This window comes from Dendrobates tinctorius, unplaced genomic scaffold (genome assembly GCF_039654945.1).
Source record: "Dendrobates tinctorius isolate UK_male_01 unplaced genomic scaffold, ASM3965494v1 ptg000003l, whole genome shotgun sequence".
Lineage (NCBI taxonomy): Eukaryota > Metazoa > Chordata > Amphibia > Anura > Dendrobatidae > Dendrobates > Dendrobates tinctorius.
Window position 1 is genome coordinate 54,480 of NW_027361671.1, and position 27,353 is coordinate 81,832.

The 27,353-nt window shown below is 46.6% G+C and overlaps 1 protein-coding gene across 1 annotated transcript in view; it reads left to right on the plus strand.

Moving 5' to 3' along the window:
• Nucleotides 1–27,353, plus strand: part of ZFYVE16 (zinc finger FYVE-type containing 16) — a 120,468-nt gene that overhangs the window by 52,860 nt on the left and 40,255 nt on the right. The window contains exon 9 of the mRNA XM_073580965.1: nt 22,261–22,485. Within this exon, the coding sequence (XP_073437066.1) occupies nt 22,261–22,485 (225 nt within the window). The remainder of the gene's footprint in view (nt 1–22,260; nt 22,486–27,353) is intronic.

Consider the following 27,353-nt stretch of genomic DNA (forward strand, 5'->3'; position numbering starts at 1 on the left):
CATCCATGGATAGCGCGATTTACCAAAGCCACCCAGAGGTTAAGACCCACATTAAGTAGGACGGTCCCCCCGTGGGACCTAAATCTAGTCCTCAACTCTCTGTGTAGACCCCCTTATGCGCCAATATCAGAGGTAGACATTGCAAAGCTCACACAAAAAAAAACGTATTTTTGGTAGCGATAACCTCAGCCAATCGCTTAGGGGAGATCCAGGCCCTCTCAGTCCAGAACCCCTACATTCAGATCTTTGAGGATCACATAGTGCTCAAGCTAGACCCGAGGTTCCTCCCGAAAGTAGCATCTCCGCAAAATCTAAACCAGGAGATAATCCTACCCTCATTTTGTCCAGCCCCAAAGAATGATAAAGAAAAACTGTTCCATTCCCTAGATGTTAGACGTGCAGTCTACCTTCCCTAGAGGTCACCCGGGATTGGCGACAGGACACAAAACTATTTATCCAGTATGGCTGTAAAAATAAGGGTAAAAGCGCAGCTACACAGACCCTGGCAAGGTGGATTTAAGACAATTATCACCTCGGCGTACGAGGCCGAAGGGTTTCCTATACCGGTAGGACTTAGGGCCCATTCCACTAGGGCAATAGCGACATCATGGGCAGAGAGGGCGGGGGCCTCAGTAGATCAAATATGCAGGGCCGCCACCTGGTCTACACCGAACACTTTCTGTAGACACTATAAGTTGGACATTTTGACAGCTAGCCAGTAGAGTGCTACAAGCAGTAGTCCCACCCTAAGCGAATTCCTACTTTGGTATTCCCCATGGTGCTGTCAGGATAGGACGTCCTGGAAAACGGAGATTAGACCTACCGGTAATGTTATTTCCAGGAGTCCATCCTGACAGCACTGGTAGTTCCCTCCCTAGGATCTGTACTGGTGTCAATATGCTTGTACTAAATCTCAATAAATTTTAATTGCATCCATACTGGTGTGGTACTTGGAAAATCACTGGAGTGTGGTGTGGGAGGGGACCTTTTAACCTCTCGTGTATTTCCTGTCCCTGTAAGGATGAAAGGTCAACCCCATGGTGCTGTCAGGATGGACTCCTGGAAATAACATTACCGGTAGGTCTAATCTCCGTTTTATTTTTACGGACCACATCACATTTGAAGTCACTTTGAGGGGTCTATATGATAGAAAATACCCAAAAGTGACACCATTCTAAAAACTGCACCCCTTAAGGTGCTCAAAACCACATTCAAGAAGTTTATTTAACCCTTCAGGCGCTTCACAGGAATTTTTTGAATATTTAAAAAAATGAACATTTAACTTTTTTTCACCAAAAAAAATTCAGGTTCAATTTTTTTTATTTTACCAAGGGTAATAGGAGAAATTGGACTGGAAAAGTTATTGTACAATTTGTCCTGAGTACGCTGATATCTGATATGTGGGGGGGAACCACTGTTTCGGCACATGACAGAGCTCAGAAGGGAAGGAGTGCCGTTTGACTTTTTCAATGCAAAATTGGTTGGAATTCAGATCGGACGCCATGTCACGTTTGGAGAGCCCCTGATGTACCTAAACAGTGGAAACCCCCCACAAGTGACCCCATTTTGGAAACTAGACCCCCCAAGGAACTTATCTAGATATGTGGGGAGAACTTTGAACCCACAACGGCTTCACAGAAGTTTATAACGTACAGCGGTACAATTAAAAAAATCATATTTTTCCCTTCACCCATGACAGCACACCTGGGATCCGCCCCGCCAGGACAGGAACCTACTGAGATATAAGGGACGGCACATCTCCCCCGCTTCAGTTGGGTTCCTGTCCTGGAGGGAATCCCACTGTTGCGGTGCCTATCATGGCGAAGGAAAAAAAAAAAGTAGAAAAAAGAACAGAAAAGAAAGAAAAAAAGCCCAGGCCCATCCCGGCGCGGGAAGAACAGGTGTCTCACCTGTAGCGCCGGCCATCGGGTGCTGGAGGCACAGTCCCCGGTGACCCCTCGGGCTTCGGGTTCGTGTGGGTGCAGGCGGAGATCCCGGTGGCTCCTGGAGAACCCGCTGCGCCGCCCTCCCCTCGCGCTGGCCCGCGACCTCAATCCCCGTAGTGGTTAGCAGGGGAGAGCCGCGGGCACCTTCCGGCCACTGACGTCAGCGGCGCAGAGGAGCATGGGTGCGCCGGCTGACGTCGACAAAGGGCGACTGTGTCATGGCGCCGAGCGTGACGCCGGCTTTCTAAAGCGGTCGGCTGGCGGTCGCGGGGGGGAGGGAGGAGACACCCACAAGGACGGAGGCACGTCATTTAATAGGAGGAAGCAGCGGCAGAACAGGCATGCAAAATGGAGTCAGAACAGGAGCGCTCATTGTCCCTGCCTCCCTCACAGCCCTCTGGCAGAAAACATGGAAGCCATTCAAGCAGCAGTCGCCCCAGCCGCAGGTCGGGGGACTCCTCAAGGTCCAAAGAGCACAGGTCACGTGCTCCGACGCAGCCTCCGAGTCCGGTATCCTTGATTACGGGTGGTGAGTGATCTTCGTGAATGTTAGTGTTATATTAATAGGGATTCCTTGTTGTATGTTTGCCCCGTAGGAAAAGCCCAAAAAAGCGGGAAGTAAGAGGAATAATAGTCTGTGCCATATGTAAAACTCCCCTAGCGAGAGACTGGCAGACCTCTGCGCCAGTTGCATTCAGCAAACCATGGCAGAAGAAGCGCCTAGTTTCGCAGCTAATCTTATATCGGCCCTTAGGTCAGAAATGGAGGGTTCAATTAAAACATTGTTGAAGAAAGGGAGAAAGGGTAAAAAGAATCCCCCTAGTTCTCCCTCAAACTCCTCTGCGGCCTCATCTCAGTCCGAACAGCCATCCTCCTCAGACAGTGACATGGGGGGTAAGCCATGTTTTCCAGTTGAAGACACGGATGCTCTACAACAATGGGTCTACAGGAAGAGAAAGCGGCTAAATCCCTAGATGATGTTATGTTTGGGGGACTTCAAGAGAGGAAAAAGCGGACCTTTCCAGTAAATGAAAAGATCTAAGCGCATATTGAGAGAGAGTGGAAGAAACCCGAGAGATCAGGAGCTCTTCCCTCCGCCGCTAAGAGGCGATACCACTTTGAGCACAAAGATGCGGAAGTATGGGACAAAGTCCCAAAAATTGACGTAGCAGTATCTAGATCCTCCAAGAAATCAGCCCTGCCTCTGGAAGACTCGGTGGTTCTCAGGAACCCGCTAGACAAAAAGGCTGATTCTTATTTAAGGCATGCATGGGAAGCAGCAGCGGGAGTATTAAAGCCGGTGATAGCAGGCACCTGCACGGCTCGATCCCTTATGATTTGGCTGCAGCAGTTAGAGGAGAGGCTAGCGTCAAAAGTCCCACGGGAAAAGATATTGGCAGATATGTACCTCCTGCATGGGGCAGCAGCTTTTTTAGCAGACACCTCGGCGGACTCTGAGGTTGACAGCTAGGGCGGCAGGGTTGTCAAATGCCTCCAGACGTGCGTTATGGCTTAAAGGCTGTCCAGGTGATCTGCATTCAAAAGCCAAACTGTGCTCTCTTCCCTGTGATGGTCGATTGTTATTCGGTAAGAACTTAGATGATATTCTGGAAAAGGCGAGCGATAGGAGGAAAGGCTTCCCCAGGTTCCCGACAGACCAGAGGAGACAGCCCTTTCGGAGAGGAAGATTCAATAGGGGTCGTCCTCCGGCCGATAGGAGATGGGAAGATAAAAGGAAGGAGGAGTCGGGATTTATGTTTGGTGGAGGCACCTCCACTTCAAAGAAATCTCCACAATGACACCAACATTCCGGTAGGGGGGAGGTTGGCTATCTTTTCCTAGGCCTGGGAAAAGGTCTCTTCCAATACCTGGATCCTAGGCAGTTTAAAAGAAGGTCTGAGAATCCCCTTTGTTTGCCAGCCAAAAGCTGTGTTTGTCATAACCCCTATCAGGAACACAATCGAAGAACAGTCAGCTTTGGAAACAGAGATCCTAAGCCTGATAGAAAAGCAGGTCCTTTGCGAGGTCCCAAACACACAGGAAGGAAATGGATTCTATTCCCCCCCCCTTTTCCTGATTAAAAAAAAATCGGATCAATCATTCAGGACGATCATAAATCTCAGGTCTCAATCGGTGGATAAGAAATCAAACCTTCAAAATGGAGTCGGTGGCTACGGCCATAAAGTTGTTACATCAAGATTTGTTTTATGGCCGTAGTCGATTTAAAGGATGCATATTACCACATTCCTATCCATCCAGGTTACCAAAAATATTTGAGAGTAGCTCTCTATATCCAGGGCATACTCAGGCACTTCCAATTCAGAGCTCTTCCATTTGGCATATCTATAGTCCCGAGGGTTTTTACCAAGATCATAGAGGAGGTAACAGCCTTCCTCCGAATTCACGATACGGTCATAATACCCTACTTGGACGATTTCCTTATAGTGGGCAGCTTAGAATACCACTGCACAGCACAGCTGAGCCGCGTGACCGAAACCCTACAGGAATTAGGGTGGATAATAAATTTCAAGAAATCAAAACTACAGCCCCTAAGAAAACAGGCCTTCCTGGGATTTATCCTGGATTCGGAACATCTAGCATCTCTGCTTCCGGATACCAAAATAGAGAAGGTACAGAACATGGCTTTGGCGGCCCGAGACAAACCTTTTATGACTTTGAGGGAGGCGATGTCTCTACTAGGTACACTGACGGCCTGTATTCCGGCTGTCAGGTGGGCTCAATTTCACACCTGTCAGTTCCAGAGGCAGATACTTGGAACTATCAGCACAAAGATCGCTGAGAAGACATTTGGAAGGAAGACTGGAGCTTTCCTTAGAAACCAGGGACTCTCTCAACTGGTCACTGGACAGTACAAACTTAGCTTTGGTAATGGCCTTCCTGGGATTTATCCTGGATTCGGAACAGCAAGCATGTCTGCTTCCGGATACCAAAATAGAGAAGGTACAGAACATGGCTTTGGCGGCCCGAGACAAACCTTTTATGATGTTGAGGGAGGCGATGTTTCTACTAGGTACACTGACGGCCTGTATTCCGGCCGACTTCCTGAGCTGCAATACTCTGAGGCAAGGGGAGTGGGCCCTAAATCGGTCCATTTTTCAAAAGATAACACCGCTTTGGAGGAAACCAGTGATAGACCTCTTTGCCAACAAGCACAACAGAGAGGTTTTGCTCACTAAATCCAAGAGAAAAACCATGGGCAGTGGACTCATTGCAGATTCTGTGGGACTTCAAACTAGCCTATACGTTCCCCCCAGTGGCTCTGATCCCAACGGTTGTCAAGAAGATCAGGAATGATCAAGCCAGGGTGATTCTAATAGCCCCATTTTGGCCAAAAAGGCCCTGGTTTGCTCTGCTGCGAAGGATGACCCTCTCCGATCCATGGGTTCTGCCAGAAATTCCGGACTTACTAGCTCAGGGCCCGATATTCTACGCTCAGGTCAAAGGATTCCATCTGACGGCGTGGAATTTGAAAGGTCGCTTTTAAGAGATAGAGGGTTCTCTCACAGGTTGGTAGCCACCCTGCTAAAGAGTAGAAAACCAGTGACGACCAATATCTACGGCAGAACATGGAATAAATTCCTGCAGTTCCTAGGTAAGCCGTTAGGACAAGAACCCCCGATTAATATCATATTGGAGTTTTTACAATCAGGGTTACAGCTGGGGTTAGCGGTAAACACGCTTAAAGTACAGGTATCTGCACTGGGAGCACTCTATAATTGCAACTTGGCAGCAAATAGATGGGTAGCCAGGTTTATCAAATCCTGCCATAGGTCTAGGCCTATCCCAATACCCAGAATAGCCCCGTGGGATCTAAACCTGGTGCTAGAGGCCCTTACTAAAGAACCATACGAGCCTTTACATCAACTACCCATAAAGTACCTGACTCTAAAGACGATCATTTTAGTGGCCCTCACTTCGGCCCGTAGAGTAAGCGACTTGCAGGCTCTCTTGGTAAACCCACCCTATACACAAGTGTTTCAGGATAGGGTGATATTAAGAACAGATCCCGCTTATCTGCCTAAGGTAGCATCAGATTTCCATCGGGGTCAGGAGATTATCCTCCCATCCTTCTGCGATAATCCAAAGAATTCAGGGGAGGAAAAATTCCATTGTCTGGACGTTGAGAGCCCTGCTAGTATACATGTCTGTCACTAGCCAGTGGAGGAGGTCCCAGTCCTTGTTCGTAGCCTTTCAGGGTGCCAGGAAGGGCTACGGGGTTTCAAAAGAGACTATTGCCAGATGGATTAGGGAGACCATTAATGTAGCCTACACAGCTAGTGGTGTTCCGATTCCTGACGGAATCAAAGCTCATTCCACCAGAGCTGTGGCGACCTCCTGGGCTGAGAAGGCAGAGGTATCGATTGAACGAATTTGTAAGGCCGCTACCTGGTCCTCACCTTCAACCTTCTTTAAGCACTATAGATTAAATCTATCCTCCTCTGCTGACTTAACCTTTGGTAGAAGGGTGCTGCAAGCGGTGGTCCCTCCCTAAGGTGGTTCGAAGTCTCCAAAAATCTCTCAGGTGTGCTGTCATGGGTGAAGGGAAAACCACCATGGTTACTTACTGGTAGCCGGTTTTTCCGGAACCCATGACAGCACCCGTATATCCCCCCCTTTTCACCATATAGGTGTGCACGTTTAGTAGGGTGCATTTGTGTGATGTGGTGTTGGTTTGACTTGTAACTAACCAGGAAGTCCTCTCAATGCTCTGTAACCAACTGAAGCGGGGGAGAGGTTCCGCCCCTTATATCTCAGTAGGTTCCTGTCCTGGCGGTGCGGATCCCAGGTGTGCTGTCATGGGTTCCGGAAAAACCGGCTACCGGTAAGTAACCATGGTGATTTTTCCACAATTATCTTTTCACCCCCAATTTTTATTTTCCCAAGGGTAACAGGACCCTAAGTTATTGTGCAATTTGTCCTGAGTACGCTGATACCCAATATGTGGGTGTAAACGACTATTTGGGCGCATGGCAGAGCTCGGAAGGGAAGCAGCGCCATTTGACTTTTTTGGCTGGAATTGAGATCGGACACCATGTCGCGTTTGGAAAGCCCCTGATGTTCCAAAACAGTGAAAACCCCCCTCCCACAAATGACACCATTTTGGAAACTAGACCCCCAAGGAACTTATCTAGATGTGTGGTCAGCACTTTGAAACCCCCCAGTGCTTCACAGAAGTTCATAACGCCCGGGCGTGAAAATAAAAAAATTGTATTTTTTCCACAAACATGATCATTTAGTCCCTAATTTTTTTTATTTTCCCAAGGGTACCAGGAGAAAATGGACCCCAAATGTTGTTTTGCAATTTGTCCTGAATAGGCTGATACCCATATGTTGGGGTAAAACACTGTTTGGGCGCATGGCAGAGCTTGGAAGGGAAGGAGCACCATTTGACTTTTTCATCGCAGAATTGGCTGGAATTGAGATCAAACAGTGGAAAGCCCTCAATTCTAATTCCAACCCTAACCCCAACACACCCCTAACCCTAATGGGAAAATGGAAATAAATACATTTTTTTTAATTTTATTATTTTTCCCTAACTAAGGGGGTGATAAAGGGGGGTTTGATTTTACAATTTATGGCGGTTTTTATATTTGGCAGCTGTCACATGCTAAAAGACGCTTTTTATTGTAAAAATAGTTTTTGCATCACCACATATTGAGAGCTATAATTTTTCCATATTTTGACCCACTGAGTCATGTGAGGTCCTATTTTTTGCGGGACGAGTTGACGCTTTTATTGGTATCATGTTCGGGCACGTAACATTTTTTTAATCTTTTTATTCCGATTTTTGGGACGCAGAATGAGCAAAAACCAGCGTTTTCTGAATTTCTTTTGGCGCTTTTGTGCAATAAAAACAATTTTATATGAAAAGTAATTATTTTTGCATCGCTTTATTCTGCTAGCTATAACTTTTTTAATTTTTTCTCTGATGATGCTTTATGGCAGCTCGTTTTTTGCGGGACAAGATGACTTTTTCAGCTGTACCATGAATATTTATATGCGTCTTTTTTATCTCACGTTATTGCACTTTTTGTTCGGCGTTATGATAATAAAACATTATTTTTTGCTTAGTTTTTTATTTTTTAAGGGGTTCGCTAAAGGGGTTAACTAATGGGACCGTTTTATAGGGCAGGTCGTTACGGACCCGGCGATACCAAATATGTGTACTTTTATTGGGTTTTTTTTTGTTTAAAATTAGCGATTTTTTAAAAAAAATTATTTTTACACTTTTTTTTTTTTTTTACTTTATTAGGTTGTCATAGGGGGGACATCACTGTCCTGTGACAGATCGCTGATCAGTCACATCACAGATCACTGGATCCGGGGACCTGCAGGGAAGGAGCCCCCAGCAGCAGCGCTGCATATTGCGCTGCTGTGGGGGGCTCAGGGAAGCACGTTTAACCCCCGGTACACCGCGATCGTGTTTGATCACAGTGTGCAAGGGGTTAACGTGTCGGGGGCGGTCCGTGAAGGCCCATGACACATTGTGCCGGGTGTCAGCTGTGATAATCAGCTGACACCCGGACACGATCAGCAGCGCTCACCACGTGGGCGCCGCTGATCGCTGTGACGTACTATCCTGTCACTGGGAATTAAGTCCCAGGGCACATGGACGGGATAGTACGTCATATGGCAGAAAGGGGTTAATGTGCTGACATCTGAGCTAACTGATGGAATGGGCAGAACTCCGGGTCCCATGTCATCCCTGAGACGTAACTTATGTCGGATTTCAGTAAACTACTAGCAATCTAGATATACAGTTAGGTCTAATGGGGCTAATGATGGCTGGTTGGAGAAACCAACAATTCTAACATTTGTCAATTAAAATCACGTCCTCTTCTCTTCAGGTCATCCTTTGCAATCATGAATGCACAGCAGATTTCACCCAGCTTCCTCAGACTTTTCTTTGAATACAATTTGCTGATCCTCACTTATTCTTCCTAGGAATTTGTTAATAAATTATTAAATATGTGTTACTAATTTGGGGTGTGACTACACACTGGCAATGTCCAATCGGTTCTGCCAGCGTTGGACTGCGCAGGAACACGTCCCTTTACACCACAGAGAAAAGTTTGTGAATTTCTAGGAAGAATAACTGAGGAACATCTCAGTCCAAGAAAACCTGCTTTCTCCTACGCCTCATTGGGGGACACAGACAGTGGGTGTTATGCTGCTTGCCAGTAGGAGGACACTAAGTAAACCAGAAAAAAAGTTAACTCCTCCCTTGCAGTATACACCCTCTCGCTGGATGAGATTTCTCCAGTTCTTGCTTAGTGTCTGTAGGAGGCACTTGGGTCTGGTTTCAGACCCCACCGTTTTTATTTTATTTTTGAATTTTCTGTAAATTTTTATTTTTTCATTAGCGGAGTGAAGGGGGTGATGGTTCCTTTCTACGACCCGCTCTCCCCCGAACCAACAGCAGGCAAGCACCTCCCCGTACACTTTCCTGCGACGAACGGGGCTGATTCCTTCCTCTGACTATGATTCCTTACGGTGGACGGATATGAGGGCAAGCGCAGCATAGAGTGCATGGAGACCGGCAGAAGACCTTACCTACAGCGCTCCCGAATGCCCTGAATCACCCCATAGCTCTCCATTCCCCTACCTATAGGGTGGATTGATTGAGCATACCCCTTTAAGAACTCCTCCAGCTCTGCTACATCAGCCCAGGAGGATGGTAAGACCTGCATGGCTGGCCCAGACAGCGATGGCAGGCATGAGCACTGGAGTAGAGGTATGGGGTCGGGTCCTTGTCCCCGGGAGAGGCGCTGACTGTCTCAGCAGCTGCTCCCCATCGCGCCCCCCCCCTCCGCGCTTACCGCGGGTAGGCCAAAAATTTAGTCCCCAGCTTTTTCAGCCTGCTAGGCCGCAATTTGAATAGCGCCGCCCGCGCTAGTGCCGCCCCCTCCCTGCCCTCGGCGCTTACCGCGGGTAGCACCGCCGCCCCCCCCCCTCCTTGGCGCCTCTCTTCTCTTACGAGAGGCGCAATCCTAGTCTCGGGGGCCATGAAATTTACCTCAGCCTGCTCTGGAAACAGGCTGTGAGGCGCGCACTCTGCCGGATACCGGGTGACACCACAGGGCCACTGCTATTCCTCCCGGGGACACAGCACAGGACCGGGGTAAGCTACATCTGCCCTCAGAACAAAGCTTAGTGACAGAGCCATTTTACAGCTAAATGACCGGCCAATTTTTACAATTCTGACCACTGTCACTTTATAAGGTTATAACTCTGGAACGCTTTAACGGATCCCGCTGATTCTGAGATTGTTTTTTCGTGACATATTGTACTTCATGTTAGTGGTAAAATTTCTTCGATATGTCTTGTTTGTTTATGAAAAAAATGGAAATCTGGCGAAAATTTTGCAATTTTAAAACTTTTTATGCCCTTAAATCAGAGAGATGTGTCACATAAATTTCTTAATAAATAACACTTCCCACATGTCTACTTTACATCAGCACAATTTTGGAAACACAATTTTTTTTGTTAGGAAGTTATATGGGTTAAAAGTTGACAAGCGATTTCTCATTTTTACAACAAAATTTACAAAACCATTTTTTTTAGGGACCACATCATGTTTAAAGTCATTTTGAGGGGTGTACATGGCAGAAAAGACCCAAAAGTGACACCATTCTAAAAACTAGACCCCTCAAGGTGCTCAAAACCAGATTCAAGAAGTTTATTAACCCTCTACGTGCTTCACAGGAACTAAAGCAATGTGGAAGGAAAAATTAACTTAACTTTTTTTGCAAAAAATTTACTTCAGAACCAATTTTTTTTTATTTTCACAAGTAGTAAAAGAGAAAATAAACCACAAAATTTGTTGTGCAATTTCTCCTGAATACGCCAATACCCCATATGTGGGGGTAAACCACTTTTTCAGCGCACAGCAGAGCTCACAAGGGAAGGAGCGTCGTTTGACTTTTTCAACGCAGAATTGGCTGCAATTGAGATCGGATGCCATGTTGTGTTCGGAGAGCCCCTAATGTTCCTAAACAGTGGAATCCCCCAATAAGTGACTTAATTTTGGAAACTAGACCCCTTAAGGAACTTATCTAGATGTGTGGTGAGCACTCTTGAACCTTCAAGTGCTTCACAGAAGTTTATAACGTAGAGCCGTGAAAATAAAAAATAATTTTTTTTCCACAAAAATGATCTTTTCGCTCCCAAACTTATTTTTACAAGGGTAACAGGAGAAATCATACCCCCAGAGTTGTTGTGCGATTTGTCCTGAGTATGCTGATACCCCATATGTGGGCTAAACCACTGTATGGGCGCACGGCAGAGCTTAGAAGGGAAGGAGTGCCGTTTGACTTTTTCAATGCAGAATTGGCAGGAATTGAGATTGGATGCCATGTCGCTTTTGGAGAGCCCCTGATGTGCCTAAACAGTGGAAAAAAAAAACCACAAGTGACACCATTTTGGAAACTAGACCCCTGAAGGAAGTTATCTAGATGTGTGGTGAGCACTTTGAACCCCCAAGTGCTTCACTGATGTTTATAACGCAGAGCAGTGAAAATAAAAAAGCACTTTTTTTTTCCTCAAAAATGATTTTTTAGCCCGCTATGTTTTATTTTATTAAGGGTAATAGGAGAAATTGGACCACAAAAGTTGTTGTGCAATTTGTCCTGAGTACGATGATACCCCATATGTGGGGGGGAACCACTGTTTGGGCGCATGGGAGAGCTCGGAAGGGAGGGAATGCCATTTTGGAATGCAGACTTTGATGGAATGATCTGCGGGCGTCATGTTGCGTTTGCAGAGCCACTGATGTGCCTAAACAGTATAAACCCCCCACAAGTGACCCCATTTTGGAAACTAGACCCCTGAAGGTGCTTATCTAGATATGTGGTGAGCACTTTGAACCCCCAAGTGCTTCACAGAAGTTTATAAATGCAGAGCCGTGAAAATTAAAAATCTTTTTTTTTTTTTCTCAAAACTGATTTTTTATCCCGCTATTTTTTTTTTCCTAAGGGTAACAGGAGAAATTGGACCACAAATGTTGTTGTGCAATTTGTCCTGAGTACACTGATACCCCATATGTTGGGGGGAATCACTATTTGGGTGCATGGGAGAGCTCGGAAGGGAAAGAGCACCATTTTGGAATGCAGACTTTGATGGAATGTTCTGTAGGCGTCATGTTGCGTTTGCAGAGCCCCTGATGTGCCTAAACAGTATAAACCCCCCACAAGTGACATTTTGGAAACTAGACCCCCCCAAGGAGCTGATCTAGATGTGTGGTGAGCACTTTGAACCCCCAAGTGCTTCACAGAGGTCTATAACGCAGAGCCTTGAAAATAAAGTTGTTGTTTTTTTCCACAAAAGTGATTGTTTTTTTTTTAGTCCCCAATTTTTTATTTTCCCAAGAGTAACAGGAGAAATTAGACCCCCAAAGTTGGTAAATAGTGGAAACCCCTCAATTCTTGCTCCAACCCTAACCCCAACACACCCCTAATCCCAACGCTAACCCTAATCCCAACCCTAATCCCAATTCACCCTAACCCTAATTCTAACCCTAGCCCTAATCCTAGCGTTAACCCTGATTCCAACCCTAATTCTAACCCTAGCCCTAATAGAAAAATGAAAAAAATATATATATATTTTCTTTATTTCATTGTTTGCCTATCTAAGGGGGTGATAAACGGGGGGGGGCTATTTACTATTTTTTTTTTATTTTGATCACTGATAGTTTATCATAGTGATCAAAATGAATGAATGGAATCTGCCAGCCGGAGCCTGCAGATTCCCGGTGGGTGCACTGCGCATGCGGCCGCCATTTCCTCCGGATCCAAGATGGCGGCGCCCACCGGAGGAAGCCGCAGGGACCCAGGACCACCGAGAGGAGACAGAAGACCACCGGGACGTACAGGGGGGGGTATCGGGGACCCTATTTCTCTCTCCTCTGATGTGCGATCACATCAGAGGAAAGAGAAATTAAATGCAAAATCGCTGCTTTTTTTGGGGGGGGTCGCCGTTATAGGGTTAATAACGGCAATCGCAAAAGCGGGGTCGGTAAAAACCGACCCGATTCATGTTCTCTGGGGTCTCTGCTACCCCCTGCAGCCGAGACCCCGGAGAAAATACGACACTGGGGGGGCGCTATTTACTTACTCCACAGCGCCGTGAATTAGCGGCTCTGTGGTTTAAGTACCCTTAATTACCACCGTTAAAAGGCGTGTCGGCGGTCGTTAAGGGGTTAACCCCTTTCCGGCACATTCCCTGCAGCTGCAGACCAGAATCTGCCTTTAACCCTTTCAGGAGCGCTATGTCTCAATCTAAGGAGGCTAAACGGGCTGCTAAGAAGCACACTGCATTTTTTACCGTGTGTACCACTTGCAAGACTGCCTTGCCCAGTGCCCAGACTAATCCGTTATGCACGGACTGCGACCCGGCCTGCGCGCAAACACCCCTTGCCGCCGCTCCTGCTAGGCTTCCTGCGTTTAGTCCCCCTGAGTGGGCTGCGTCCCTGTCACAGTCTGTGGAGTCACTGACCCAGGCCACATAGACTCCCTCCAGGAAGCCTCTTTAAGTCAGAAAGCGTCTTTACCGCCCGAGCAGGGCTCTGGCGACGGCGGGGAACCGTCCACCAGCAGGGGCCGTACTCGCTCAAGGGATGGTCAGACTAGAAAGCGGACCCATGACGCTTCCCCTAGTCACGCTTGCGCTTCAGCACCGGCGAGTTCTGTCTCTCGCTCTCCCTCTCCTATTGTTCGCAGCGAGCACGACTCTGAATTCGAATCTGACGTGTTAGCCCCTCAGAATCCTCCAACTGACCAAGAGTCGCTTGATTCCCTTATAGAATCAGTAAACAGGATTCTGGAGTTGGATGAGGAAAATATTCCCGCTCCAGCACACGCTATCTCATTTAAGAGGACCAAACGTGTACGCAGGTTATTTGTCAGCCATCCGGAGTGTAAGGACATTGTCCAGAAACATAGGGATCGGCCACATAAGCGGTTCAAAGGGCAAAGGTCTACTGAGACTAAATACCCTCTTGCTCCAGACCTAATGCAGGATTGGTTACAGTCCCCTTTGGTGGACCCTTCTATATCGCGTCTTGCTTCTAAAACGCTCCTATCCGTCTTTGAGGGCTCCTCAGTCAGAAACCCCTCCGATAGTCAAATTGACTACCTTGCCCGCTCAGTTTCTGAAGCTTCAGGAGCGGCGCTTTTTCCATCCTTCGCGGCGACTTGGGTCACTAAGGCAATGGCCGCTTGGGCAGAAGTCTTAACCCCTTCACTACCAAGGGTGGTTTGCACGTTAACTACCGGGCCAATTTTTACAATTCTGACCACTGTACCTTTATGAGGTCATAACTCTGGAACGCTTCTATGGATCCCGGTGATTCTGACATTGTTTTCTCGTGACATATTGTACTTCATGTTAGTGGTAAAATTGCATTCAAATAACTTGCGTTTATTTGTGAAAAAAATGGAAATTTGGCGAAAATTTTGAAAATTTCGCAATTTTCCAACTTTGAATTTTTATGCCCTTAAATCACAGCGATACGGCACACAAAAAACTTAATACATAACATTTCCCACATGTTTACTTTACATCAGCACAGTTTTGGAACCAAAATTTTTTTTTGTTAGGAAGTTATAAGGGTTAAAAATTGACCAGCGATTTCTCATTTTTGCAACACCATTTTATTTTTAGGGACCACTTCACATTTGAAGCCACTTTGAGGGGTCTATATGATAGAAAATACCCAAAAGTGACACCATTCTAAAAACTGCACCCCTTAAGGTGCTTAAAACCACATTCAAGAAGTTTATTAACCCTTTAGGTGCGTCACAGGAATTTTTTGAATATTAAAAAAAAAATTAACATTTAACTTTTTTTCACAAAAAAAATACTTCAGGTTCAATTTTCTTTATTTTACCAAGGGTAACAGGAGAAATTGGACTGCAAGACTTATTGTGCAATTTGTCCTGAGTACGCTGATACCTGATATGTGGGGGGGAACCACTGTTTCGGCGCATGGCAGAGCTCAGAATGGAAGGAGCGCCGTTTGACTTTTTCAATGCAAAATTGGCTGGAATTCAGATCGGACGCCATGTCACGTTTGGCGAGCCCCTGATGTACCTAAACAGTGGAAACCCCCCCAAGTGACCCCATTTTGGAAACTAGACCCCCCAAGGAACTTATCTAGATATGTGGTGAGAACTTTGAACCCACAAGGGCTTCACAGAAGTTTATAACGTACAGCGGTACAATTAAAAAATCATATTTTTTCCACAAAAATGATCTTTTCACCCCCAATTTTTATTTTTCCAAGGGTAACAGGACCCTAAAAGTTATTGTGCAATTTGTCCTGAGTACACTGATACCCCATATGTGGGTGTAAATGACTATTTGGGCGCATAGCAGAGCTCGGAAGGGAAGCAGCGCCATTTGACGTTTTTGGCTAGAATTGAGATCGGACACCATGTCGCGATTGGAAAACCCCTGATGTACCAAAACAGTAGAAACCCCCCACAAATGACACCATTTTGGAAACTAGACCCCCCAAGGAACTTATCTAGATGTGTGGTGAGCACTTTGAACCCCCCAGTGCTTCACTGAAGTTTATAACGTCCGGGCGTGAAAATAAAAAAATCGTATTTTTTCCACAAACATGATCTTTTAGTCCCCATTTTTTATTTTCCCAAGGGTAACAGGAGAAATTGGACACCAAAAGTTGTTGTCCAATTTGTCCTGAGTACGCTGATACCTCATATGTGGGAGAAAACTACTGTATGGGCACACGTCGGGGCTCGGAAGGGAAGTAGTGACGTTTTGGAATGCAGACTTTGATGGAATGGTCTGCGGGTGTCATGTTGCGTTTGGAGAGCCCCTGATGTACCTAAACAGTGGAAACCCCCCACAAGTGACCCCATTTTGGAAACTAGACCCCCTAATGAACTTATCTAGATGTGTGGTGAGCACTTTGAACCCCCCAGTGCTTCACAGAAGTTTATAACGACCGGGCGTGAAAATAAAAATATCGTATTTTTTCAACAAACATCATCTTTTAGTCCCCATTTTTTTTATTTTCCCAAGGGTAACAGGAGAAATTGGACCCCAAAAGTTGTTGTCCAATTTGTCCTGAGTACGCTGATACCTCATATGTGGGAGAAAACTACTGTATGGGCACACGTCGGGGCTCGGAAGGGAAGTAGTGACGTTTTGGAATGCAGACTTTGATGGATTGGTATGCGGGTGTCATATGCGTTTGGAGAGCCCCTAATGTACCTAAACTATTGAAACTCCCCACAAGTGACCCCATTTTGGAAACTAGACCCCCCACCGAGCTTATCTAGATGTGTGGAGAGCACTTTGAACCCCCAAGTGCTTCACAGAAGTTTATAACGCCTGGGCGTGAAAATAAAAAAAACATTTTTTTCCGCAAAATTATATTTTTGCCCCCAATTTTTTATTTTCCTAAGGGTAACAGGAGAAATTGGACCCCAAAAGTTGTTTTGTAATTTGTCCTGAGTAGGCTGATACCCTACATGTGGGGGTAAAACACTGTTTGGGCACATGGCAGAGCTTGGAAGGGAAGGAGCACCATTTGACTTTTTCAACACAGAATTGGCTGGAATTGAGATCAGACGCCATGTTGCCTTTGGAGAGCACCTGATGTGCCCAAACAGTGGAAACCCCCAATTATAACTCCAACCCGAACCTCAACACACCCCTAACCCTAATCTGAGCCCTAGCCCTAACCCTAGCCCTAGCCCTAACCCTAGCCCTAACCCTAACCCTAGCCCTAACCCTAACCCTAGCCCTAACCCTAGCCCTAACCCTACCGGGAAAATGGAAATAAATACATTTTCTTTTAGTTTTATTATTTTTCCCTAACTAAGGGGGTGATAACGGGGGGTTTGATTTACGATTTATGGCGGTTTTTATGTTTGGCGGCTGTCGCACGCTAAAAGACGCTTTTTATTGTAAAAATAGTTTTTGCATCACCACATATTGTGAGCTATAATTTTTCCGTATTTTGACCCACCAAGTCATGTGAGGTCTTATTTTTTGCGGGACGAGTTGACGTTTTTATTGGTACCATTTTCGGGCACGTGACATTTTTTGATCGCTTTTTATTCCGATTTTTGGGACGCAGAATGAACAAAAACCAGCGTTTCATGAATTTCTTTTGGGGGGGTGCGTTTACACCGTTCCGCGTGCGGTAAAATTGATAAAGCGGTTTTATTCTTCGGGTCAGTACGGTTACAGCGATACCTCATTTAGGTCGTTTTTTTATGTTTTGTCGGTTTTTTGCAATGAAAACTATTTTATATAAAAAATAATTATTTTTGTATCGCTTTATTCTGCGAGCTATAACTTTTTTATTTTTTTGCGAATGATGCTGTATGGTGGATCGTTTTTTGCGGGACAAGATGACGTTTTCAGCGGTACCATGCATATTTATATGCGTCTTTTTGATCGCGCGTTATTGCACTTTTTGTTCGGTGGTATGATAATAAATCATTATTTTTTGCTTCGTTTTTTATTTTTTAAGGGGTTCGCTAAAGGGGTTAACTAATGGGACAGTTTTATAGGGCAGGTCATTACGGACGCGGCGATACCAAATATGTGTACTTTTATTGTTTTTGTTTTTTTTTTATTTTGAAAAAATGGATTTATTGGGGAATATTTTTTTTTTTTTTTTACTGATTTATTTAGCGATTTTTTTTTTTTTTTTTTTTTTTTTTTTTTTAATTATTTTTAACACTTTTTTTTTTTTTTTTTTTTTTTTTTTACTTTATTACCTTGTCCCAGGTGGGACATCACTGATCAGCGATCTGTCACAGGCACTGCTGCAGACTTCCTCATGCCTGCGCTTTGCAGGCAGTGAGGAAGTCAGCTCCCTGCAGGCCCCCGTCGCCATCTTGGATCCGGGGGCCTGTAGGGAAAGAGCCCCCTGCAGCAGCGCTGCACATTGCGCTGCCGTGGGGGGCTCAGGGAAGCACGGAGGGAGCCCCCTCCCTGCCGATGCTTCCCTTTAACCCCCGGTACACCGCGATCGCGTTTGATCGCGGTGTGCAAGGAGTTAACGTGTCGGGGGCGGTCCGTGACCGCCCCTGACACATTGTGCCGGGTGTCAGCTATGATAATAGCTGACACCACGTGGGCGCCGCTGATCGCGATGACGTAATATTCCGTCCATGGTAATTAGGTCCATGGACACATGGACGGAATATTACGTCAATTGTAGGTAAGGGGTTAATTACTGCTTTCCAGGGTACCAATCTTCCTACCGAGGCAACCAGAGTCGCCCGGCAGATAATTCACTCAGCGAACTGTGTAGTGGGCGCTTCTTTAGATGCCGCCAATTGCGCCGCTCAAACTGCCGCTAATGCGATCTCCATTAGAAGATCCCTATGGCTCAGCGACTGGCGGGCGGATGCCGCATCTAAACGATCGTTGACTTCCCTGTCCTATCAGACTGGTCGTCTTTCAGTTCAGTTTCAGATCAGTTGTCGCTTCCATGGAAAAAGGAGAGTTCCTAGCATCATCGACATCAAGGATGCTTACTTTCACATTCCGATTTGCCCGTCTCACCAGCAGTTCCTGCATATTGTAATTCACGAGGAACACTTCCAGTTCGTTACCTTGCCCTTCGGACTCGCCACCACCCCCAGGGTCTCTACCAAGGTCATGGAGGCTGTCATGGCCATTCTCCACTCTCGGGGAGTAGTGGTGTTACCGTATCTGGACGACCTGCTCATCAAGGGTCCGTCCCTTCCAGCCTGCGAGGAATCCGTGGATATAACAGTAAATACACTTTCTCACCTGGGCTGGAAGATAAACTTAGAAAAGTCTTTCCCAAAACCGGCCCAGCAGATTTCCTTTCTTAGGAATGATCTTGGACACTTCCCGTGGGTTGGTCATTCTCCCTCCAGAAAAGACCCAAGCCTTACAACAGGCAGCATGGAACTCTTTCCCGGCCAGTTTCTTACTCCATTGGTTTCAGCATGAGAGTTCTCGGAAAGATGGTGGCAGCGATGGAAGCAGTTCCATTCGCACAGTTCCATCTCCATCCCTTACATCACGCGTTGCTGTTAGCTTGGGACAAGAACCCATTCTCCCTGGACCGTCGGTTCCTTCTGTCCCTGCGGGTCAGACAAGCCCTCAAGTGGTGGACACTGAAGTCCTCCCTGAGTCAAGGGAGGTCTTTTCTCCCAGTAAGATGTGCGGTCTTTCGTTACCACACGGCACATGGTCGTTGGTCAACTCGAGAGTCGCGTCTCCCCATCAACATCTTGGCGATATGTGCGATCAGATTAGCTCTACGGAGTTTCCACCATCTCCTTGCAGGTCACCCCATCAGGATCCAATCCGACAACGCTACGGCTGTAGCGTATATCAACCGCCAGGGAGGTACTCTGAGCAGGATGGCCATGCACAAAGTGAGTCACATCCTCCATTTGGCCAAGACCAACCATTCGCCCATCTCAGCAATCCACATCCCGGGCGTAGAAAATTGGGTGGCAGATTTTCTCAGTCGCCAGGGCCTTGCCTCGGGAGAGTGGTCTCTTCAACCGGAAGTCTTTCAGCAGATGTCATTGTTGGGGGACTCCGGATGTGGATCTCATGGCCTCAAGACTAAACAACAAGGTTCCTCGATTTATTGCCCGATCGCGCAATCCATGCGCCATCGGAGCGGCCGCCCTAGTTCTGTCATGGCACCGGTTCCGGCTCCCGTACATCTCCACCCCTCTTCCCTTGCTTCCGGGGGTCATCAAGAAGATCAGAACAGAGGAAGTACCAGTGATCCTAGTCGCTCCAGATTGTCCGCGCCAGGCATGGTACACAGAACTGATACTTGTCGCCAACGTCCCCTGGCGACTTCCAGATCGCATGGATCTATTCTCTCAGGGCCTGATTTACCACCAGAACTCCGGGGCCCTGTCTTTGACGGTGTGGCCGTTGAATCCTGGATTTTAGCACAGGCTAGGTTCTCTCACGATGTGATTTCAACCATGATTAGTGCTAGGAAGCCTGTGTCCATGAGCATCACCGCACCTGGAAAACCTTCTTTTCATGGTGCAAGGATCATGGTCGATCCCCTCTGTTGTTTTCCATTCCGGCCATATTGGAATTCCTTCAATCCGGATTAAAGTCAGGCCTCGCGCTTGGCTCGCTCAAGGGCCAGATTTCGGCCTTGTCTGTGCTATTCCAACGCAAAATTGCCACCAAACTTCAGGTCAAGACGTTCATTCAGGGAGTCTGCCATGTGGCGCCTCCTTATGGAAGGCCATTGGAGTCATGGGACCTTAACCTTGTTCTCGGGGCCTTACAGGAGGCTCCTTTCGAACCGCTGCAGGACGTGCCACTGACCGTCATCTCTTGGAAGGTGGTCTTTCTAGTGGCAATTACGTCAATCAGGTGAGTTTTGGAATTGGCGGCCCTGTCCTGCCGCCCTCCATTCCTGAACTTTCATCAGGACAAGTCAGTTCTCAGGACATCCCCATCCTTCCTGCCCAAAGTTGTATCCTTTTTCCATCTCAATGAGGAAATTGTTTTGCCTTCCTTTTGTCCGGCATCAGTCCATCGCATTGAGAAGGCCCTCCACACCCTGGATGTGATTAGGGCTTTGAGCCGGTACATCTCGTGGACAGCTCCCTTCCGCAAGTCAGATGCCCTGTTCAAAATTCCAGAGGGGCATAGGAAGGGTCTAGCTTCAAAAGCAATGCTAGCCAGGTGGATTCTCTTGGCGATTCAAGAATCCTACCGTGTCAGGAACGCGCCTGTCCCAGCGGGGATTAAGGCGCACTCTACCCGCTCAGCGGGCGCCTCTTGGGCCATTCGGCACCAGGCCTCGGAAGAAGAGGCCTGCAAGGCTGCGACTTGGTCCAGTCTATATACTTTTAGAAAACGTTACCAAATTCATTCTCAGGCCTCTGCGGATGCAGCTCTCTGCAGACGCATCCTGCAATTGGCAGTACCACAGTGTTAAGTCAGAGGTACATGGGGTATTAGCAGATGTATGCTCCTCACCCAGGAACTGCTTTAGGACGTCCCACTGTCTATGTTCCCCATTGAGGCATAGGAGAAATAGGGATTTTTGTGTACTCACCGTAAAATCCTTTTCTCCGAGCCAATCATTTGGGGGGACAGAGCACCCACCCTTTTTAGCCTATTGGCTCACTGTAGCATTCTTAGGTTTTGACATAGTTATGGTTATTGTTGACTGTTTATGCTCCTACTACTTTTTTCACTGAACTGGAGAAATCTCATCCAGCGAGAGGTTGTATACTGCAGGGGAGGAGTTAACTTTTTTTCTGGTTTACTTAGTGTCCTCCTAGTGGCAAGCAGCATAACACCCACTGTCTGTGTCCCCCAATGATTGGCTCGGAGAAAAGGATTTTACAATGAGTACACAAAAATCCCAATTTTTTTTCATGGACAATGTAAGTATTTGTTAAAACCCATGTCCGGTGAGGTGACAGGATTCCTTAAATCCAAGACATTAGCCCTTAGTTGGTTTTCACACCAATCTTGAAGAAGAGGCATGCTGGGGGTCAGATGCTCCTGATTCATTAGGATGTAAGAACTGTAATAAGATTTGTGGGCATAGTGAACAGCGCCACTTTTCATGAATTTGAACGAGAGTTGCCCTGCTCCCGTCCCTCCTTGCTGTGAAAATGCCAAAAGTCACAACATTTTAGTGCATTTTTGCGTTGCACAAAATCTTTGCTACTTTTCAAATCTTTTTACACCAGAACTGTGGTGTGAAAGATTTGATAAATCGGGTCTATTGTAAATGGTGAAAACGTCACAGAAAGGAAATAAAAAGTGTTTAGTTGCAGAAGATTTGGTAAAAAGTAATGGCTTTGTGATTTGTGAAAAAGCTGCTAATGTCTGCACACAGTATGCTGAATGGATCAATGTTCATATAGCGTATGATAAAAATAGATCTGTCATCAGGTTTCACAATACAAATATATAAATAGATCTCGTAGAACTGATGAGGCTGGTGTACATGGTGTGCTGATCCATGTTAGAATGGCTATATAATCCTTTTTGAATGTTTTCCTGCCTAATATTATCTGGGGTATTATAGCATTATGCCAGATTTTCAAAGCAAGTATTCCAGCTTCATCAGGACTAAGGGATCTGTGTAATGCTGTATCCAGTTTGTACTGTGAATTTGGGTTCCAGATTTCCTAATAAGGATAATGTTACTGATCTTAAAGGATAAATGATCATTGTTTCCTTTTCTGAATCGTCTCCTATATTCTATCTCACTGAAGTCTGATTTTTTTTTTTTTTGTCTGATTTTTTTTTTTTTTTTTAACAGGAAAATATATCGGAAATTTGGAAAATATCACCTTCACGGAAAGCTTTCTGGGCAGCAAGGATCATGGTGGTTTCCTATTCTTTACACCTACTTTTCAGGATCTCAGCGGACTGCCTGTACCAGATAGTCCTTGCTTATGTGGGGTTATCATCCTGAAAATGGAGGTTCCATGGGCAAAAGTTTTCCCGATTCGATTAATGTTGACACTGGGAGCTGAAAATGGTGGTAAGTGTTGTCAAATTCCATATGCAATTTTAAAGGTTCAGTAGTAAGCCCTAACAGGGATTTTCGATCCATAGGGCATGATGCCATATTATAAGGATATGCCAGCGTTTCCTGACTTCTGAGACCTCCACTGATCTTCTGTATAAGGCCTCTTTCACACATCAGGTTTTCGCCGTCAGGCGCGATCCGGCGCTTTTGACAGAAACCGGATCCGGCGAAATGCAATGCCGGATCCGGTTTCCCCCCCATTGACTTGCATTTGCGCCGGATCGCGCCGGATGGCCATGCGTTTCATCCGGTTTTCGCCGGATCCGGCAATGTGTCGCGATCCGGCGTCTGGAAAAAACGGCTACTGTAACGTTTTTTGTCTCCGGCGAAAAAGCCGGACACGCCGGATCCGGCGCGTCCGGCTTTTTCACACAATGAAAGCCTATGAGCGCCGCAATGCGCCGGATCCGTTTTTTTGGTCTGAGCATGCTCAGTAGCTCTGCCCACAGGAGATATATAAAAGCAAGACAATGGGACCCTCAGCCACACCCAACATGCCACCCAAGCCAAGAACCAGGAGCAGGAGAAGGCAGCAGACATCTGCAGCAGCAGCACCATCAGCACCACCCCAAATGGAGCAGCAAATGGAACATGCTGAGGAGGGGAGTCCAGCAGCAGATGAGAGACGGTAATTATCAAATCCCCCATTCCTCCAAACTAGGGCCATGGAATATCAAGATATTCATTGGCCCTTTGTTTCTCTTTATTCAACAGCCGCCAAAGAGATGCAGCAGCAGCAGCAGCAGCAGAAATGGCATCACTGGCAGCAGCAACAGCAGCAGCAATACCCACAGCCATGGAGTCTGGCCATCAACAGGACAGCACATCTTCTTCTGGGAGCCCTCCCTCGCATCGTCAGCGTTTGACGGTAAGTTTTTATTTCCAAAATCCATCATCTCTGTAATATATGTCTATTCATTGCCTTTTATTTCAAAACAGGAATCACAAGATGAAGAGGAGCTCCCAGAAGAAGGAAGGGGTGGACAGACACCTGGAGTGGGCTCACAATTGGTAAGTTTTTTGCATCAAACGCAGAAACACAACATCACACTACACACAACACATAGAAAACAATGTTCTGCAGACCACACACAGCAAACAAATGCCTACATCCAAAGACATAACATTTTTTGTTTTCTTCTCTAGTCTTCCCAATCTGGTGCTCGGCCAAGAGGTCCTCGCAGTGCCTCCCAGGGTCGTCGGCGACAGCAACGCGGCGGTCACCAGCGTGTAAGTATAAATATTTTTGCTTTGTTTTTTTGCACTTTTTATTTCATTTCTTTTGTGGAGGCTAATTATGTTATTTTTGTCTTTTTCTTTAACAGCCTTCACAGCGTGCTCCCGACTCTGACGGTGAGGATGGAGGGATTGATGTGGACCGCCTCATCGATCTCGTCAGAGAAAGGGAGCCGCTCTGGAATATGGCTGACCGCCGCCATGCTGACCTGATTGTTACCCGACGACTCTGGGAGGAAATCTGTTCGCTCCTTGTGGGCCGCTGAGAGGACCTCGATGTTCGGGCCCAGATTAAAGAGCGTAAGTATATACAGTACCGGTTGCTTGATGTAAACCAGTGTTTCCCGAACTCCAGTCCTCGTGGTCCCCACGGATCATGTGTTCAGGATTTCTATTTACTATGGAAATCCTGAAAACATGACCCCTGGGGACCATGAGGACTGGAGTTTGTGAAACACTGATGTTGTATACTAACCACTCCTTTCTCGTTTCAGGGAACAGAATTGTGAATCGGTGGCGGTCTGTGAGGGATCGTTTCAAGAAGGAGTTCAATAAAGAGATGCGGGCCCCGAGTGGATCTGGAGGACGCAGGAGCAAGTACAAGTACGCACAAGCCCTGTCGTTCCTCCGGGAAACAATGCTCACCAGAAGGTAAATATTACACACCACATGTGAAAAAAATGTTAGATGTAACTTTTTTTTTTCAGCCAGGGCCATACCATGTCAGTATTTTAATTGTTTTTTTTTCTCTTTATTCCACAGCACGGTGAGCAGCACTCGGGAGCCTGCACGATTGGACCCTTCTGAGGCGATCCCTGAGGAGACCGGCACCGAGGGACACTTCGACCGCCCCGGTACATCTGCACCTTCCCAGCCTTCCCACACATTCGACCCATCTGTCCCATCCACCAGCACAGGAGCATCGTGGCCGCCTACATTACATGAAGCTGCTGGTGAGGAGATCGCTTTCCCTTTACCCCACCCTTCTGCCCCTGCCACCTCTAGTACACCTGCGGGTACTGGGCGGCAGCGGCAGAGGGGTCAGGAAAAGAGTTATGCGCAAGAGTTCTTGCATCTGAATGCATCTTTCCAGAACTGTCTAAAAGTCTTGTCAGAGCAAATCTCCGCAGGCTTTCAGCAGATCAACTCCAGCATTCTGGAGGTGAAGACACTTCTGCAAACCATGCATTCAGAAGCAAGATCTTCGCCAAACCACACCTTTTTCAGGTCTGTTGTGGAGCGCATGGCAACACTATCTCCTACCCAGCAGATGCATGTAATGCATTCGTGCCACGGTGCTCTACAGCAGGTTACCTCCCAACCTCCACCTCCCACCACTGTAGTTCCTCCACCTGCACCCCCTCCAGCCACTTTCCATCCTCCCCCTCCTATTACATCTGCACCCCCTCCAGCCACTTTCCATCCTCCCCCTCCTATTACATCTGCACCCCCTCCAGCCACTTTCCATCCTCCCCCTCCTATTACATACCAGCAACCTCACCAGTACCAGCAACCTCCCCAGTACCAGACATCTCCCCACTTCCAGCAACCTGCTCCGTACCAAACTCCTTCCCCGTACCAAACTCCTTCCCCGTACCAAACTCCTTCCCCGTACCAAACTCCTTCCCCGTACCAAACTCCTTCCCCGTACCAAACTCCTTCCCCGTACCAAACTCCTTCCCCGTACCAAACTCCTTCCCCGTACCAAACTCCTTCCCCGTACCAAACTCCTTCCCCGTACCAAACTCCTTCCCCGTACCAAACTCCTTCCCCGTACCAAACTCCTTCCCCGTACCAAACTCCTTCCCCGTACCAAACTCCTTCCCCGTACCAAACTCCTTCCCCGTACCAAACTCCTTCCCCGTACCAAACTCCTTCCCCGTACCAAACTCCTTCCCCGTACCAAACTCCTTCCCCGTACCAAACTCCTTCCCCGTACCAAACTCCTTCCCCGTACCAAACTCCTTCCCCGTACCAAACTCCTTCCCCGTACCAAACTCCTTCCCCATACAACTTTCCATCAACATCATCTGCTCCTACAGTCCCTGCCCAACCCTCCACTCCACCGCCCACCACCTCTTCTGCCTCCCACATGTCCACCCATTCTGTAGCTTTTTCCACACCATCACCTCTAACTGTTCCTTCCCCACCACGATCCCAGTCCTCTCTCCACACTCCCAGTGTCGAAGTGTCCCGCAGCCCCTCCAGCAGTATTTCCACCCCACACTACACAGATTTGTAATGTGTGTTTTTTGTACTAAAAATGCCCATTGGGTTTAAAACCTTTATTAAAAAAGTTTTTTGCACTTTAAAAACATTTTACAAAAAAAAAAAAAAAATTTTAAATAAAAGTTAAATTATCGTTTCACAATGGTTGTCTGTCATTTCTTTCTGCGGCGAACTATGTTTAAAAAAAAAAAGGTTAAATACAGGGTATTTCAAAGGTAAAAAGGTATTCAAAACCAGGTATATAACTGTGGGTAAATTTTAGCTTTTTGCCACAGTTGTGTTCCTGGTTGTGTTTGAAGCAAAGTATTTCACCTAAAAAGTTGTGTTTATTGTTGGTGATTTCCTACCAATGTACACAACTTTTGTTAAAAGGTGAAATACTTTGCATAAAACACAACCAGGTACACACCTGTGGCCTAAAGGTAAAAATAGTAAGACCATGACAAGATAGCCAACTTTGGTTGGCAAAGGTATATACTGTTGGTCCAGAAGGTACACAAGTTTGGTTAGGGCACAAATCTTTCACACTCTGTCATCCCAGTGTACTCTGCCTTGAGGTGACATAAAGTATAGTGGAAAATTGTCCCTGAAACCGTCACAGAACTTCTAGTGGTAATATTTCCAATGACAACATCCATCTTCGCCAGTAACTTGCTCTTCTCTCCAACCTGCACTTTCTTCTCTACAACCTGTCAAAGAAGGGCTGTAGGAACATGCTATATATAGTTTTCCAGTAGCCAATCCCGTTCGGAAGGCCACAAGGGTCAATTTTAAAAACCGGATCCGGCGTAATCCGTCGAAAAACGGATAGAAAAACGGATGAACCGGATGAGACGGATCCGGTTTTGTCTGTCAAGAACAAGACGGATCCGGCAGAAAACCGGATCTGGCACTTCAGGTTTTACAAAACATTTGCCGGATCCGGCATTCCGGCACGACGCCGGATCGCGCCTGACGCCGAAAACCTGATGTGTGAAAGTAGCCTAAGGGTACGGCAGTGCTTGCTAAGTGCTGTGGTGCCTTTATCTTTTCTATTCAGAATGACTTTTCTCCCAGCCACCTGCAATTTGTTCTGTGATGCACTTCTCGGTTAGTGGGAGTCTGGGAGTGTGCTGCAGGAGAGATGCCAAAGGAACCGCTCCCCCCTCATTTTCAGCGTTCTCAGAAGTTGGACGCCATTGATGATTGTTTTTCCAAGTCCTATTGTAACGTTTTTGTATCAAAAGATTGGGTTATGCTTCTAATGTTGTGTAACTTGTTCAGTATTTATTTGGGAATAGAAAAGCAGGGCATGAGCTCTGTCGCCGTAGATTTTACACTTTTTATATGAGAATTTACTTAAGCCTTTAAGTGCG